The 19,273-nt window shown below is 33.2% G+C and overlaps 3 protein-coding genes across 3 annotated transcripts; 2 read left to right on the top strand and 1 right to left on the bottom strand.

Moving 5' to 3' along the window:
• Nucleotides 1-241: 241 nt before the first annotated feature.
• Nucleotides 242-2,560, top strand: J4E84_003047 (uncharacterized protein; the record flags this gene model as incomplete). Its single annotated transcript, XM_049385665.1, has 1 exon — nt 242-2,560. One exon carries the CDS (start codon nt 242-244, stop codon nt 2,558-2,560), a length of 2,319 nt encoding a protein of 772 aa, XP_049246542.1.
• Nucleotides 2,561-2,991: 431 nt separating this feature from the next.
• RPS2 (40S ribosomal protein) lies at nt 2,992-3,881 on the bottom strand (the record flags this gene model as incomplete). The annotated part of the gene is made up of 3 exons (XM_049385664.1): nt 2,992-3,586; nt 3,637-3,710; nt 3,768-3,881. 3 exons carry the CDS (start codon nt 3,879-3,881, stop codon nt 2,992-2,994), a joined length of 783 nt encoding a protein of 260 aa, XP_049246541.1.
• A 664-nt stretch (nt 3,882-4,545) lies between these two features.
• On the top strand, nt 4,546-5,994 carry J4E84_003045 (uncharacterized protein; the record flags this gene model as incomplete). The annotated part of the gene is made up of 1 exon (XM_049385663.1): nt 4,546-5,994. The coding sequence occupies one exon, from the start codon at nt 4,546-4,548 to the stop codon at nt 5,992-5,994; it is 1,449 nt and encodes a 482-aa protein (XP_049246540.1).
• Between the last annotated feature and the right edge of the window lie 13,279 nt (nt 5,995-19,273).

Raw genomic sequence — 19,273 nt, 5'->3', positions numbered from 1 at the left:
AAGTTTAACAGGGCACAACGCGCATCCGTAACCCACCGTTCGCAACTTGTCGCATATGTCAAGTACCGTCACCCGTCAACTCTGAGTGACGCGCACAGGATTGCAAGAAGCACTGCAACCGATACCGATCCCAAAAAAAAAGCAATTCCATCAACTTCCCGCTTCCGGTGCCCTTTCCGAACGTCCAGCGGTCGCACCTTCCACCTCGACTTACATTCGGCAATCGCCTACAACACACGTCATGATGCGCTGGCTCAGAGGCAGCACGGCGGCAGGAACACCGGGCGCAGAGGAAGGAATCGGCAAAGAAAATGTTATGCCAATGGTATCAGACAACCTCAATGCCGAGGGCGCGGAGGACGAGGTTGAGACCTCGAAGAAGCCGTTGCGCAACACCCCGCGCCGTGCTGCAGCAAAATCCAAGAAGAGCGCTCCTGCCAAAGCATCGCCCGCGAAGGCTGCGACTCCCCTGCGACGGTCCACGCGTGCGCAATCGAGAAAGAGCGGGGGCTTCTTCGACGCGGCGCAGGAAGCCACTCCAGACCCGATGTCAATCGCCTCGATCATAGATGCACCTCCGACATCGACACCACCACATCCCGAATTCAGTGCTGCCGACGAAGCACAAATGTTACAAGATCTGGACAACACGGACGAAAGTCACGTCGAGTTGGGTGAGATGGGGATGCCGCAACACGTCGTCTCTCACACTCAGGAAGACGAGAGTCGCGTCTCGTTGGGTGAGATGGAAGTGCCACAGCAAGTCATCTCTTACACTCACCCAGACGGGACGGTGGCAGAAGTTGCAAGTGGAGAGCCAGCGGCTGAGATGTCTGCGTCTCTGCGAGATGCTGTCGCTTCAGAAGAGGCTGTCGCTGTACAGGAGACTGCTGCTGTACAGGAGACTGCCACTTCACGAGCGACGGAAGACACTCACGCGGTTTACTCAGCTACGCCGGCTTTCGATTATGCCAGCCAGAACTCGACGCTTCCTGTAGATAATCTAACAATCTCCGCGACCGGCACATGCTACGTTCCATCATCGTTCCGCCCCGATGGCTCCATCCGTAGAGAGATTCGGATTCGTCCTGGCCACGCCTCATCGGTGCCTACGAATACGGAACCTAACATCAAATTCATCCCAAACCTATCGGCATCTGAAGCACTCCCATCACAAACCGACATCGCTCAGTCGTCAATTCCAGCCCCGTCGACCTCTAACCAATCGAATGAGTCCTTTACAAGCCACAGAGCTATACGCCCAGGAGGATTCCTTACTAGCAGATACGCAGACGTCCCAGCTGCAACACTAACACAAGCGTCGGGTTTCACTACGCCGTTCTCCGCATATGCAGCAAACGTCAACTCAGGGAAACGTCGACATGTCGAGGAAGAGAACGAGGGACCATCGGGATTTCAGGATGAGCGCTCAGCGAAACGCATGCGTACCACGAACAGTCGCGAGTCCATAGGTGACCGCCGTACGGCAGTTCCTCAAATACTTCCCAGCCCTTATGACAGATACGAATGGGCGCTTATCAATGACAACATGAGGGATAGCCAGGATCAAAGCATGGTCTCTGAACCTGAAGAGACGCCAGAACGGTCAATTGTTGGTCAAGACATCGTCGATAGAGAGCCAGTAATCAAGACTGAGCCCGTTGACGATGCACCAAGCAACTCAGCTGTGATCCCACCAGCTCCCCAACCCCCTCTGACGCCAGCTCAGTCCAATTCACCAAGTGTACGACAGCCACCGACCGCATCAATAGCAACACAAGGTCCGACCTCGCAAGCTCCGGTCTCAGCTCCCGAGTATATCGACCTTTTTGAACTCTGCATACCACGCTTTGGCAAGCGCCAACCGATACAGCTCGAGCTAAATAAAATCAGAGAAATAGAAACAAAGACAGCGCTGATATTGAGTGGTCATAAGGAGAAAGTCGACATTCTAGGCCAACTCCCTCCTTGGATGCGGGTCAATATTTCGAGGAAGCAAAGACAGTTGATTAACGATCTCGTGAGGCGTATCAAAGCAGCGAAAGCAGGCCAGCATAGCTATGCCGACGTGAGAAGTTTCAACGCCACCCCGAGTGGGTCTACGCCAGCACCCACAAGAGCCACAGCAGTACCAGTCACACAGACATACCAGCAGAAATCTGTCATGGCCGCGCCAACACCACCCCAAGCTCAATTGTTGGCACCTCAACAAGCCCGTCAACCCTACGGTCTCGACCCCCTCAAGTACGAGAACACATTCGGTCCAGCTCTGGTATACAGCGCACTGGAACAAGTCAACAATATGCTAGGAGCGTTTGGAGTCAACGCACGCTGTTACCCCAGTGGCATGGACTCGATAACTCTAAAGAACCAAAGTATAGTGCCGCCTCCTCCTCCGACTGGCTGCATGCTTCTTTCACTGGAGAACATGCCCTACGTCAAACTGGCTGGGCCGGCTCTGGTGAACCACGCGTTACACCAGGTCAACGACATGACCAGCTCATTGTGGCCTGGACAGTTTGTGTTGCATGGGAAGGACATGCTGCTGTTGCAGTCGTAGTTTGTTGCATCGTGGCGATAGCACTGTAGTTATCTTCGAGCTTTCAATGGCAACAAGATACTTGTGGTATAGATTCTCTTCTTGTATAATATTAGTACCGTTTCCGCGGGTCCAGACTTTCTCATGATAGTTCAGAGTACCTTGAACGTCTAATGAAATTGCTTATCAGAATCCTCTGGTGATTCGCAAAACTTCTGATCACATATACATGAACAATGCGGTAGCACGTTGACATACTGCCGTCACTTCAAAGTATACGCTTCCGCAAGACAAACCACACGGAGTGTCATGACTTCAAGGTCATCATTGAAAGTTGTTCATTTTCATGCCGGTGTACCCAGCACTATCGTTGGATACATACGTGAGGTCCTGAATGTAATACCCCGCGCCATAACCCTGAATGCTAAAAAGAACCCATGCAGAAACACCCTCTAGTACCTCTTACCCTCGCGGAGGATGTCGCTGTACTCCTCAAGCGGGGATGGTGTGAGCTTCTTCTCCGCCCACAGGTTGGGGGTGAGGAAACCGTAGGTGTGTGCGACGGCGACGAAGGTAGCCTTCAGGGTGTTCTCAAGGGTCTTGGTGGAACCGGAAGAGGCAGTGTAGATGTCGGCAACACCAGCCAATTGCAAGAGACGCTTGACGGCGGGCGATGCGACAAGGCCGGTACCACGGGGAGCGGGAATGAGACGGACAGTGACGGAACCGCACTTTCCGCTCTCCTTGGTGGGGAGCGAGTGAGGCTCACCAAGGTTGGTACCCCAGTAACCTCTTCGGATGGGGACGACGGAGAGCTTGGCGATGATGATGGCGGCGCGGATGGCGGTTGCGACTTCCTTGGAGGTCTTGATACCGAGACCAATGTGACCCTCGGAGTCACCGATGACGACGATGGCCTTGAAGCGGGTACGCTGACCGGCACGGGTCTGCTTCTGGACGGGCTTGATCTTCATGACCTCGTCCTTGAGCTTGGGAAGGAAGAAGTCGACGACCTGGTACTCCTTGATGGGGAGAGAGTGGAGGTAGCTGCCCACAGTCAGTAAATATTCCCACCCCATTGTCGCCTCAGAACGTACATCTCCTCCATGCTCTTGATCTTGCCGGCCTTTACGAGACGGCCAAGCTTGGTGACGGGCTGCCATTCCTTCTCCTATGCCAATTGTCAATTTCCCGCGCTTTATGCCTCCAAGATATTGTGTATGCGTACTTCGGTCTTTCCGCCACGGCGGCCACGGCCACGTCCGCGACCACGTCCACGGTCACCACCGCGGTCTCCACGAGAACCGAATCCGCCGCGAGCGGGGGCAGGAGCGTCAGCCATGATGTATGTTGGTGGGGTATACGGCTGCTGGAGTTGCGATTAGCGACGGCTGAGAGGGTGAGGAGAGGTGGGAGAGCGTACGATTTGAAGTTCCTGGGAGTTAGTGCGTGCTGTTGTCGCGGTCGCACTTGCAACTTTCGATATTGAAATGCTCGCTTAGGTCGTGGATGACGCTAGCCGCATGTGGCTTGGCGCAACCAGGCTGCATGCGGGATGCCCAAGTGAATAATCCACGGGTGATCACCACGACTGCAAGGCGCAATTCTTGGAGGCTGTACAGCTGCATTTAGCTAAGTGGTTACCTCTCTGTATCGATAGAGTCTTTCATACCCCAGAATGCAACATTCGAAAGTCGTTTGCCAGGATACTTCACAAGAACCTCGCAAGCACGACGATACGTCTCTAGCTTGCCAGCGCTGTTCCTCCTCCCGAAAACCCTCAAGACTAATCGCATCCCGTGTTCTGCTTGATCGTTCTGTCCATGAATATCGCGTGTCTCATGCTCCCAAGCTGTTTAAGATGACGTGGCTGACTAAGAGCTTGCGGAGCGCGCCTGACTCGTTCACATGCGCGAGGCACCAACGCTACCACATACACAACTACTTCTCACCAACGCCTCTTCAAACATACCATAGAGCGCACAGGAGTCTTATGGTTAATCGTAATGTCTATCTTTAATTCGGTCCTCGGCTCGCTCTCACCGCCGCGGCGATTCAGAAAGTCCTTCGAAGACCCTCACGCGCGCGAACACGAACTACCACTTTACAACTCTCCGCCTTCTCCTCGAATACCACCGCCTGTAACTTCCTCCGTACTATGGCACGCCCCAAGATCCAGTCTTTCTCCGCCGCCGCGCGTTCCCGACGACCTACTAGCTTTGCAACGGCGAGCCAGACATCTCGAACAACAGCTGCAAGAGCTACTTGACGCACAATCTGATGGCCTGATGGGCAGCCTTCGCGCAGGAGACGGTCGCGGATCGAATGGAAGCACCACACCAACTGTTAGCAGTGTTCGGTCCAGTGACCGAGGCGAGGACAGCGGAAACGGCCACAGCGCAACACGGAGCAAGAAAGTGGGACTAAACACAGCAAGGCAAGGCATATCTAAGCGGATAAGGCAACTCGCCAGTATCAAGGCTGAGGAACTAGACCTCTTAGATGAGGATCTGAGGAAACTGCAAAGCACAGTGGAGAAGACCGATGCGTGGAGCCAGAAGCGTGTACGGCTCGCGAAGAAGATCAGGGATATAGAAAGAGAAGACGCTGGCGCAAGAGCACAAACCTTACAAACGGAAGCTTCGAAGCTAGAACAGGAGATTCGACAGAAGGAAGAAGAACTATGGGCGCTGAAGAGACAACACCGGCGAGTCTTGGACGAGCTGGCTGATACGGAAAACTCTGTGGAAGCAAAACTGGCATCGTACAAGACATCGCTGTCACTGTTAGATCGGGAGGTTTCAAACTTCCTTGCCCGACCTCCAAACGCGGACCACGTACCAATGTCGTCCTCTCCGTTCCTCACACTACCCGCGAAGCGAAGAACACTCGAAATGGCGCGCGAATACTGGCAAGACGAGTACACAAGGCTAGCTGAGAGGTGCGAAGAGGTCGACAGAGATCGCGGTGCGCTTGACGAGGGCGCAGTACTATGGACCGACGTCATGAAAAGGGTGGCAGACTACGAGACAACCCTACAAGACTCTATGCGGCCCACGGCACAGAAAAGCTCCCCAGATCCCAATAAGCTTCTCGAGCAAATGGATACAATAATTGCCTACCTCGAAGAGAAGCTAGAATTTGCGTCGTCGCGAAGTTGGAACCTCCTGGTTTGCGCTATCGGTGCCGAGCTGGAAGCGTTCAATCAAGGCAAGAATATGTTAGAAGAGACTCTTGGGTTGAAACGAAAGGGCAAGGAACGAGCTACAGAACCGTTGATAGGTCATGATGGTTTTGAGGCTAGGGAACCAGAGGAGATGACGGGATCTGCGATCAGGATCAGTCGGTCCCCGCCGAAGAAGGCTGCGTCGCCTAGACAAACGTACTTTGACTCTGAAGATGATGATCCGGATCCCGAACTCATGATTTCGCATCAGGATACAGATACTGATTGAGCTCCACGCGGGGTTATTGTCGCGCTGTTCTTCGAGATTAAATACCCTTTTGTTTACCCACGCTTTTGAATCAATGAATCGCCATGCAAGACATACCCTTCTACTTGCTCATGCCAGTAACGTGTCGTCATGTGAACAGCCGTGCTGCGTGGCTCAATCTATCGATAAGAGTGGGGAAAACGGAGATAGCCCGCCTTATTCTATAAGGGTGTAGGGGGGGTCTCGGCAATAATTAGATAATGGTTTTGCTGTAAAATGCTTGTCTAACGCTAAAAATAGGAAATGTCTAGCTATAAAGGTAGTTAGGGGGTGTTATTATTATGCGTAATAATAATAAGAAAATAATTATATATAAGAATATATTTAATATTTATAAGATCTTTTATAGTAATAAGACTTAATATAAATATTTGTTATAGTTATAATAAGGTTGCATAATAAATAAATAATTATTTTAGCTATTTTAAAATTATTTTAAACTAAGAGATTATTTTAAGAGCTATATATTAGTAATAAATACGCCTTTAAATATGTATTATAGTATAGCAAAACTTTAAGTAAGTATAGTATTATAGTGTAAAGTTATTCTAAAATAATATCTATAGTATAAGATAGTATATATATACTAAATTATTTCTACTATATATAACTTCTAAGCTTTTACTATTCTAGATATATTTCTAAACTAGTGCTTAGGCACTTTTAAGAAGTTAGACCTAGTAAGGTACCTCTAAGCTATTATAGATAACTTAGATATAATACTTAATAATATAAGCGTATTAGTTATATAAAGATATTTTACGCTAGAGCTAGATAAATGTATTTACTTAGAGTTAATATAATTATAGCAAATTATATAGCTAATTAGATAGATAGTATAGAAATATATTTCTTATGTATTATATCTTTAGATAAATACTACTAAATCTTCTTTATAAATGTCTACTATTACTAGTATAGAACCTATATAAATATATATTATAAACTTATGCCTATATATAAAGAGGTATTAAATAGATATAAATCTACTATATATATTATAAGCTTTACTATACGCTATAAAAGATAGTAGAATAAAATAGAAATATAATAACGCTATAATAATAACTATAGCTAGAGATTAGCTTCTACCTTCTTAAACAGCACTAGCTTTACCTTCTTCTACTTTATTACTATTACTAGAATTAAGATTATACTTACTTTCTTTATTATTACTACTTTTCTTACTATTACTAGAGTCTTGTCTAATCTTATAAAGGTTACTAAATAATCTCTAACTATGCTTATTATACTTATTAAGCTTTTCTAACTCTAGTATTTCTTTACACAGAAGATCTTATATATTACTAGACTCTAGAGATATACTATCTAAGCGCTTAAGCTAAGAATCTATAGTAGAAGTTAGTTTATGTCTTAGACCTTTCTTTAACTTTAATAAGCGTAGTGTAATAAAGAAGTTATTATTATTATCTAGAAGAGAAACGTAGTTTAACTTTAGCTCTTACTTTATACTATCTTTACTAGCTAGTATAATAATAAACTCTTAAAGTATTAGTGTAACTATAAACTTCTTTAACTTAGCTAACCTATTCTATAGTATAATAAACCTCTTCTTATTATATTTCTTATTTATATATAAGCCTTATTTAAAATTAAGATAAAGCTTTATAAAAGTAGTAAGGTTAATAAAGATTACTAATATTAGGTTAGTAAGAGATATAAAATAAGGTAGATATATTCTTACTCTTATAGTACTAGTAAGCCTTCTTAGATAATAAAGAAATATTTATAGTATAAGTAAAGTAGAAGATAGACTTAAAGTTTATAATATTATAGTATTTAGAGAAATACTTATTTAGCTGTAGTATAGTAGTTAAAGTTAATAGTAATAGGTCTTACTTCTTGCGCTTTAGAATATATGCCTAAAGATAATTAGTTAATAATCTAAAAAGTAGAAAAAAGAACTTACCTTTATTTACTTATAAGTTTTATATTTCTAAGTTAAATATAGATCTACTAATTAAACCTAAGTATATAATAGTATCTTATAGTTCTTACTTATTATGTTAAGCCTATTAAAATAATATATAATAGACTTCTTATAGACTTTAGCGCTTATAGTTCTAAGATAGATAAGCTAATATGTAAATCTTATTAAGGTAATATAGGCGTTAGTAGCGTACTTCTTAGTTTCTGTATTTTAGCGCTTATAAGACTACTTTTTCTTTCTTAGTCTAAAAGAGTTATTATAGTTAAGGTTATTATTATCTAATAGACTAGATATATATATATTCTAATATATAATTAGTATTTTAGTACTTAGAAGATCTAGGTAGATATTAAAGCTTATAGAGCCTTCTTATTCTAGATTACTAAGAGTAAACCTTATTATTAAAGTTCTATCTCTTTTTCTTATATAGAACTTTTATTTTAAGATAAAAAGAGAGGTATTAGAGATAGGCGTGTTCTTTCTTTTTCTCTAGCTAGTAGTAGATAGTATAGGCTGCTAAGTTAGAAGTTATAACTAAGAGGTTTAGACAAAGAGCTACTAAGATATACTAGAAGACGTTTTTTATACTTTTAACTTCTTAGACTTCTTTTACTTTTTTTATTCTAGCGTCTATAAAGAGTTAGATAATATATAAGAGTTCTAAGAGTAAAGCTAATATATAGTAAATAAAAAAGACGTAAGTAAGAAAGAAGTAAGTAGATAAATAAATAGTAAATTATTTAAATACTAGTAGTACTAATAATAATTAATTAGTAGCTAAAAGTGTAGAAGAGAAATATAGAAATAATAAAGTAGGTAAGAGTAGTAGAGGTAAAGTAGAGATAAGTTAAAATAGATAGAGGTTAGATTATAGAGAACTTAGAGGTACCTAAGTACGTACTATATATAGGCTTAGCAGCTTTACTTTAGACTTAGAATTTTTAGTTTTATACTTAGTTTATATATATAAACTACATCTCTAATACTACTACTCTAACTACTATACTATATTCTATAATATACTACTAACTACTTACTATATCTTTATTCTACTAGATAGCTTTTTATTATAGTAGTTTACTTCTATAGAAGCGCTTACAATTAGCTTATTATTTCTACTAAATATAAGCTTTTAGCGCTAGCTCTATATAATAGTATATCTAGTTTGTATTTATTATAGATACACTATTCTAATAAATACTTCTATTATCTTCTAGAGCTACGTCTAGACTATTTAACTTTACGTAATACTATATAATTATAATAGCTATAATAGCTTAATATTTCTCTTTTCTTAAGTAATATATATACTATACGCTATATAAATAGGTCTAGAACTAATTTACTAACGTACTAAATAACTTAATTAACGCCTCTAATACTTATAATCTATTACGTCTAGCTACTTTAAATTTAGTTTACTAACTATATACTCTATTTAGAGTTACCTTACTAATATATAAACTAGCTATCTAGTAGTTACTAATACTTTATAATACCTTGCGTTTAGTAGCCTTAAATTTAGTTTACTAACTATAATACTACCTATTCTAGCTACTCTAAACGCTTTACTTTCTACTTTTTTAGTATATTTACAATAATAAACCTCTACTAGATCTACTTTATATAACTATCTATATACTACTATATACTAACTAGTTTTATTATATAATTATAATAGCTAACTAAATATTTTAGAAGTAGATCTTTTATATTCTTAGATATTCTTAGATATTAATAACTATTACTAACTCTAAGAACGTAAGATTCTATAGAATTAGTATTATTACTATACTCTTAGCTATTCTAATCTATACTTTTAATAGATTAAGAATTTCTAGATTCTGTCTAGATATTTTAAAAGTCTAACTTTTAGAAAGTAAGTTCTAATCTATATCTATAAATATATTCTTTATAAACCTTAATCTATTTCTTATAAACCTTAATCTATTTCTTAGACTTTATATCTTATTCTAATTCTATACCTTCTATATATTACTCTTCTACTTTCTAGCTTTTTTAAATCTACTTATAGCTCTAGTGTCTTTATTTTAGACTATAGATAGTTTTTAGTTATTTTTTTTACTACTTTTAGAATATTAAACTAATTTATAAATTTTAGAAATGCTACCTAGCTATACTATTTCTTAAGAAATATATAGTTCTAGCTAAATCTAATAATAGAGCTAGCGCTTTATAGCTATTCTAAGCTACTTAGAAGTAGACTAATAAGTAACTTAGAGTTTTAAGCTCTATAAGCCTTACCTAGTAGGCCTCTTCTATATACTAGCTATCTAATAATCTACTACAAGATATAAGTAGAATTAATAATTAGGTAGTATAACAAGATAAAGATTTTAAGAATAATACTAGTTTAGCTAGGCCTATAGAACTTTAGAATACTATAAATCTTATTAATTAGGTAATTACAGAGGTAATATTAAGTAATTAACCTAGTAAAATTAAGAAATTAGACCTTACTAAGCCTACCTCTACTACTAGATTTAATATTAATTCTTTGTTTTATTATATAATAGCAGATCTACTATAGCTCTACTCTCTAACTAGTTCTATTACTAAGATAAATAAAATACTAGACTTAGCGCGTATAATTAGAATAGTATAAGTAGTAATTAAGATAGATAATAAGCTATTTCTAGGTATTAGTAAGAAAGATAATAGTAGTAATACTACTATAGTAGCAACTGCGTTAATAGCTACCTCTATACTTCTATAGTAATAAGAGGTAATATAAGATCTAAGTATAACTATCTTTTACTAATAAGAAGATTTTAATATATTACTATTTAAAACTACTTTTACTACCTTCTATAATTATAATAACGTTTTATATAGTATATATAAAGAGCTCTATAGTATACTACTATTACTTAATTTAGTTCTAGAGAAATTATAATCTTTACTAAAGCGTGTTAAAACTTTAAAGGCTATATTAAACTAGTAGCTACTCTTAGTCTCTATGTAATTCTAGAAGCTTAAACTAAACTAGTTCTAACTTCTCTTACAAGCTATATATATAGAAGAGATATTATTATTTAATATAAAGAAGCTATTCTACTATATATTATAGTCTTTAGTAATACATAACTTTAGCTATATATTTATTAGTATAGGCTATTTTATTAACAACCTAACTAAGCTATAGCATTTTTTTTATTAGCTAGAGTCTATCTATACTATAAGTAGCTAATATATATATCTTAAGAGTAGTAATACTATCTTTCTCTCTAACTATATCTAGTAGAGTAGTAATAATAGTAATACTAAATATCTAGCGCGTGTTTACTTTATTAGATTAGATAAAACTACTCTAGAATAAGAGCGTAGAATATATAGTAAAATTATTATATAAGTAACTTAGATCTATATTTTTACTAAACTAGAGGCTAAGCTATAATAATTAGTTATTAGTAATAAAGCTCTAGAGCTAGAAAACTACTAGAAAGAGGTTTTCTATATAGAAGAAGATAGTAGTATTATACTTATAGAAGATAATATTATTATAATTAAGTATTCTATATTCTCTCTAGGCCTAAAAGATAGAGTCTACAGCGTACTTTTTTAGAAATTAAATAATTATATAATTACGTAATTACGTAATTACGCAATAACGCGTTACTATATTAGACCTAATAGTAAACTTAAAAATCTCTAATGTAAGCCTAGATTTATAACTTATAACGCTTACACCTACACTACTACTACTATTACTATTACTACTAATATAATAGTTACTACGTACGTAATTATAATAGGCTAACTACTTTATATTTATTATATATTACTAATAGCTATTTAGACTATTAACTAGTACTAGCACTAGCCTTATATAATTGCGTAATACTAAAAAGAAACTAAGTAAGTCTATTACTAGCATAAAGCCTCTAAGATAACTTAAGATACTTATATAATATCTATATAATTACTAGTAACTTATATTCTATATATAATTACTTATAAGCTAGCTATATTAGCTATATTATGTAACTACTACTTACTATCTATATTTACTTTTACCTGCCTACCTGCCTATTCTCTATCTATACTAATAACTTCTAAGCTCTTATAGCTATAGTTTAAACTTTATAATAATACTTAGATTATTTATAATAGTATACTATACCTACCTAATATAGTCTTCTTTAAGACGTACTACCTGCACCTTAGTCTAATAATTATATACCTAATAAAGATAATAAAGAATCTCTATCTTCTATCTATTATATACGCTATATAACGCAGTTTTAATAAAGTTACATTCTTTTATTATTAGAGCTACTAGTAGTACTCTAAATAACTTAACCTCTATCTACTAAAGCTATATATACTATATATCTGTAAATCTCTATTTAGCGTGTAAAAGATCTAGCCTCTACTTTATAAATAGCCTACTTAGTATAAAAAGAATAACTAATACTTTAGAGATAGTGTTAAGTATCTCTAGTATACTCTATACTTCTAGATTAAACCTAGTACCTAGGTTTCTTTATATATTTTAAATAGTAAACGTTATTACGCTCTTAATAAAAAGAAAAGTCTTACCTAGAATAGTACTTAAACTATTCTTATAGTTACTTACTACTATAATTAGTATAGTAAAAGCTATTATATACTTAATAATAAGACGCTTCTTAGAGAGGTTATTAGAAGTACTAATTATAACATTATTTATTATAGAAAGAGATATCTTTAAGGTAATATTAATGTTAGTGTTAGTATTAAGTTTAGTTAGAGTAGTATCTTAGTATATAGAGTTCTTAGAGATGTAAGAAGTTCTTAGAGATATAAGAAGTTCTTTAAGATAGAAAGTTATAGAATAAAAAAAAAAGAAAAAGAGAAGTATTCTCTATATATAAAGCTTTTTATAATTCTCTCTAAGCTACTATTCTCTATACTATAGTTTACATGCGCAAATATCTTTTTATATTTTATAGTAGTATAGTACTATAATTTAATATTACTCTAGATCTAAAGTTTACCTACGCTGCTTATAATTCTGCCTATCTATTCTTATAGCTAAGATCTACTTGTCTAGTTCTATAGCTAAGAGAAGAGCTATATTATACTACGCTCTAATATCTACTCTAACTTCTACTCTTTCTGCTAAGAGCTTTCTCTTAGAAAGCTTCTACGTTAACTTTTAAAAATATTTTAATAATTCTCTAGCTCTATAGCTCTATAGCTTACTTATTACTACTTCTAAGTCTACTTCTAAGTCTACTAAAGACGCTTCTATTACTATTACTCTCTATAAGTATGTTATTACTATCTATATTTATAGTAAACGTTAGAGAAAGAGTTTTTTTAATTTCTATAGTTATATATAGTAAGTATAAAGTGTTTAGAAAATACACTTATAATAAGATTACTATATAGAGTTACTAACTATGTTTTATTACTCTACTTTATATTAATACTCTATCTAAATAAGTATTCTATATATATAAATTATAGTTATAGCTTTAAGTTACTAGTATTAGGTAACTTATTATTATATATCTACTAGAATAAGATATATATTATCTACTAAGTTATTAATTTAGCTAAGATTAATAAGTATATCTATCTATTATCTCTTCTCTTTCTATATTAAGCTAAGTTAGAGTTAAGTACTAAGAGCTATAAGTATTTTATTAAAAAGTTTAATAAGAGTAAGTATAAGATTATTTTACTACTAATACTTTGTTTTATTAACGCGTTTAGCTTATATAAGAATATATATTACTTAATTAAAAGCGTATATCTTATTATAAGCTTTCTTAATAAGATTAAGTAAAGCTATAAGACTAATATAGTACCTTTTACACTTAGCCTATATACCTTAAAATAGAATAATATTATAGATTTATTACTTTATATATATAATCTTAACTCTAGTACTAAGATTACTTTATAAATAGATATAGAAAATAGTTTACTAACTAAGAATGTCTTTGTCTACGCTCTAATTATTACGTATACTAGAGATATACTATAGTAGAATAAGAATACTAGCTACAAGAAGCTAACTAGAACTTTTAGCTATTACTATTACTATATACTAACTAATAAGAAAAGTAATCTTAACTATAACCTTCTATTAAATAAATACTACTTTTATAGTATCTTACGTATTTATAAAGCTATAAAGAGTTTTAGTAATAATACTAGAAAGAAGTTATTTAAGAATATTAGACTTATAGATAATAAGAGTGCTATCTACTAAATTACTTCTACTCTTAACTTTCTAAGATCTACGCCTAGAAATGCTATCTATTTAGAGTTTAAGAGTCTAAGTATAAATATATAAACCTTACTTTTTTATAGTATTATTATTAAGTACTTCTAGTCTTTATTTAATAAACTACTATAGAATATTTAAGCTCTACTAGGTTAGCTATAGATCTCTTTACCTAAATTTTATATTAGCTTTTATAATATATAAGAATATAGTTAAGCTTTAATTCTCTTTTCTATACTTCTAAAAATATAGCTAAAGAATAAGTATATTAAACTAAAGTACTTATTAGTAATTAAGAAGGTAGTTACTACGCGCCTCTTATAACTAATTTCTAGTGTTAATATAATTATCTACTACTTTACTCTCTTTATCTACTCTAACTTTATCTTAGTTTTACCTATAATAAAGTAAAGAGATAAAGAAGCTTTATATAGAGTTTTTATAAAGAGAAGAAAGGTATACTAGAATTTAATAAACACTACTATAGATATAGTAATAGAGAAAAAGAATATAAGATTTAACTAAAGTAGTAAGATAACTACTACTAAAAGTAAAGAAAAAGTACTTACTATATAACTATCTTTTTTCTAAAGAGCTGCGCTTACTATAGAATTTAGAAGCGCTAGATCTAATACGTCTATTAGGTCTATTACAACGTTACTAAACCTTTTACTTACTAGATAGAATATAGATTTTCTCTTAGAGGTAGCTTAGAGTAATAATTAGTAAGCTTTAATTTAGATAGCTAGTCTATCTATACGTAAGCGTAATAAGTAGGTAATATAAAAAATAATAACTCTCTACTAGAGGTCTACTTCTCTACTAAACGTCTACACTAGCTTCTATTTCTATAACTAGGTTATTAAGTATAGTAGTATCTAGAATATATTAATATTTCTTAGAGAGTTTAAGTATGCGTAAGTTTATATTTACTTATATATATTATTTAATACTAGGCTAATATATAAATTCTTATATATAGTAACTTTAAAAAGTTTATTATAAAGACTAATTATAAAAATACTTTTATAACTCTTATATAATATAAGTAGCGTTTTATTATAATATAGCTCTTACTATTAAAGTCTTTTAAGGTAACTAACTCTAAGTTAATAGAGACTTTCTATATTATCTAGGTAAAGTGTCTAAAGATATTTATATACCTTAAAGCTATATAATACACTAGCTATAACCTAGATAAAGATGCTCTACTATTACTTAGTATAATAAAAAATTATAACTATAAGAAACTACTTATATTTAAATGTATTATAACTAAACTTATTAAATTACGTAATAATAATCTTCTTAATATTATCTACTTTTATAACTTATATATAACGTATCTATTTATAGAGATACTTATTAAAGTATATATAAAGAATTATAAGATACGTAATCTTACTAAGCTAGAAAAAGATACTCTTTAGTATAGTAAGTAGTTCTTATTTCTATCTAGGTATATTAAAACCTCTATGTTAGCTTTCTATTATTAAGGTATAAATAAATAAACTAATATTATTATAGTAAGGTAAAGCAGCGTATTTAGTTCTTTATTAATAACTTTATCTATATACGTAGTAAGTAGATTACGTATCTAGATAGTATATATATCTATAAGCTATATTCTAAGTAGAAGCTTTTTGCTATTATTACCTTTATTAAAGAAGAATATCTAAATATAAGTATTCTTTAATCTATAGAGCTTAAGCTAGTTAATCTTATTCTATAACTTCTACTTCTTACTATAGAAAGAAAGCGTAGTATTATTAGTCTACTAAGTATTAACTATAATTATATATAAGTAGTTCTAAGTATAGAGAATAGAAAGCTAGTCTTTATTTTATAAGACATCTATTTTATTTAAAAAGAGTTATTAGAGCTAAGTATATATCTTTACTTTCTAGGTTATATAGATTTAATAGCTATACTTATAGAGTTATAAAGGCTAAGTAAGTTTACTCTATAATAATACTCTTTTTATACCTTATTACTATAAGAGCATTTCTTAGCGTCTTCTATAGAAATTAGAATTATATTACTTTAGTATTTATATATCTACGCTTTACTACTATAAGCTTTATATATTTAGAGTAGTTATATAGTATATAGGTAAGGCGCAATATAGAAAGTACTAAAAGAAATACTTAAGATATAGCTTTTATATTATAAAATACTTTATTACTACTTAAAAAGTAGAATAGTAGAAAGTAAAAATATATATAGTAGTTTAGATATCTAGTAAGAGACGCTAAGACTAGGTGCGCTAGAAAGAAAGAAGTAGATTAACTATTTTACTCTATCTATACGTAGCTTACTAGGTAACTTTTTATCTTATATTCTTTATCTCTAATATCTATAATACTCTCTAAGTCTAATTTAGAGCTATAACGTAGTATATATACTCTACTAGATTCTATATTCTTAATATATACCTATTACTTATATCTAGAGTAAGAACACTCTAGTTAAAGCTTAGAGTCTGCTATATATAAGCTATTCTCTACTATTAGTTATTTATCTAGTATAAATATATTATCTAAGTAATAACTTTACGCATCTACTAATCTACTAGAAACTATTCTAGTTATATTACTAAGTAAACCTAGAGAGATTTACTTATTATAGCTATAGCTATAAAGGCTTAAAGTACCTAAAACCTAACTTATTATAAATATAACACTAATAAATAGCTAGAAACAAGTAGTATAGAACTTAATAATATAAGTAAACGTAGCTTATATAGAGATTATACTTTTTTAAATACTATATTATAAGCCTTTTAAACACTAGATTACTTTTATAAGCTATATATAAATAACTTTAATTCTAGTCTTTTTAGAGTTTTAGTAAATAATAATATTAGAATACTAGTAAAATATACTTATTATAGTAGCGCGCTTACTAGGTTAAGCGTATATAAGTAACGTAATTATAGTACTCTAGGTAAAAAGTAGAGTAGATAATAATAGAATCTTATAGTAGCTAACCTTAAAAAAAATTAAAATCTAGATTTAATATATTATAAAGGTAGCCTCTTAGTAAGCGTAGACTTAGTAAAATAACGCGTTAAACACTAATTATAGATAGAGAACGCGTTTAGTTTACTTAGAAGCTAAAAGCTAAAATAGCTAAGTCTATGCTATAGATAAGAGTAAGCGTAACTTTTTAGTAGCTAAGTCTACGTTTATCTTATAGTAAATAGTAAAATTTAGTAGTATATAAGTTAAAATTACTATATACGTAAGACTAAAAATACTAATAATATATTAGTCTTAACTATAAAAGTTACTAGTAGATAATAGCTTTAGATATTAACACCTAAATAGATAGCTAGAACTATTAGATTCTATAGAAAGAATATTCTATTCTTACTCTTTATAGTCTAGATTCTTACTTCTTACTAATTAAGTTTCTCTACTTACTATTTAGCCTAGATAGTAATTATCTAGATAAGTCTATAGTAAGAGTTAGTTCTAATTAGGTTCTATAACACTCTTCTAAGAACTCTAATTCTCTTTCTAGAATTCTAAGCCTCTTTCTTAGCCTATATAACTATATATATTCTCTTTCTTATCTTAATCTCTCTAATATCTATACTCTTAAATCTACTAAAATAAAATTTTAATTTTTTTACTTTATAATATTAGATAGTTTTTTGCTATTATTTTTGCTATAGTTTTAGCTATAGTTTTAGCTATAGCTTTTTAACATTTCTAGATATTATATATAAACTAGAAGTTTATATATTATTAGAAGCCTAACTATTCTTAAGTTCTTTTCTATAGCTTCTACCTAGCGCTTAGTATTTAACTCTAATTCTCTTAGTAATTCTAGTTGTTTAAGTCTGCTTATTCTATCTAATTACGTTTATATTATTACTCTATAGATAATTAAGTACTCTCTAAGTAGAAGAGCTATAGAAATATACTAAATACTAGTCTATTTCTCTAAAGTATAGTAGTTTAGCTACAGCTAATCTTTATATAACTTTACTAATTCTAGGTATAAATAGAAAGCTAGTAGTAAAGCGCTAGTCTAGAAATAGTAAAGTAGAGTTAGAATTAGGTAATAAAAAGAGTAGATTTAAGATAAGAGATATAATAGTGTAGCTTAGCTACATAATAGCTTTTTCTATATTAGTTTATATATCTCTAATATTATAGGTATAATAACTAATAATATATTAGTATAGTCTTTTTGTACAATCTACTAAACGCAGTAACCTATTCTTAACGTCTATACCTATAACTATCTTCTATTCTCTACTAAAACTATTATCTCTATATTATAGTTCTAGATTCTAATACTACTAGCACTTTAGTTAATTAGCTATATATTACACATCTAGGTAGAATTTTAATTAGGCTAATAAGAGAAATAAAAAAGTTATTAGATTTATCTAGCCTAGTATTATACTAAAAAGAGGCTATTTATTACTTAGCTTTGCTCTAGTAGCCTATATATTCTAAGTATAACGCGTTCTTCTAATAATAAGCAAATACTAACTATTTATAGTAGGTAGAAAAGTAATATAACCTTATAATTAGCGTATTAGCGCTAAGTCTTTAGATTTAATATTTATTCTTTATTATTATTTTTCTTCTATATAGGCTAACTAAGCAGTAGACTAGTTTTAATACACGCTCTCTATAGGTATAAGCTATTTATATTTTTTTTTTAATGTTAGCTATAAGAATATAGAATAAATAGCTAGGCCTTATATATCTTTACCTAAACTAGCAAAAGCTACGTAATTAAGAACGTTATTATTTTCTATAGAGATTAAGATTATTAATAATTAATAGACAAAGAGAGCTAGAGCGTAAGAGAAGTAGAATATAATACTATATTTAGCAGGCTTTTTTTCTATCTTAGGTGTAGCGGAATTAGGTAGTCTATAGGCAGAACTAGTGTAGCAGCGCCTAGGTAGGTAGAATTAGTAACTAAATTAGAAAGAATCTAGGTAGCTCTAAAGCTAGAACTGTAAGCTATAGTGTAGTGTAGAACTATAACTAGATAGAAATGCTTAATATTATAATACTTAG

Source organism: Alternaria hordeiaustralica (genome assembly GCF_023758085.1).
Source record: "Alternaria hordeiaustralica strain BMP 2776 chromosome Unknown scaffold_4, whole genome shotgun sequence".
NCBI classification, from domain to species: Eukaryota; Fungi; Ascomycota; class Dothideomycetes; order Pleosporales; family Pleosporaceae; genus Alternaria; species Alternaria hordeiaustralica.
Note: the sequence above shows the minus strand (reverse complement) of the source record. Positions and strands in the feature narration are given on the sequence as shown.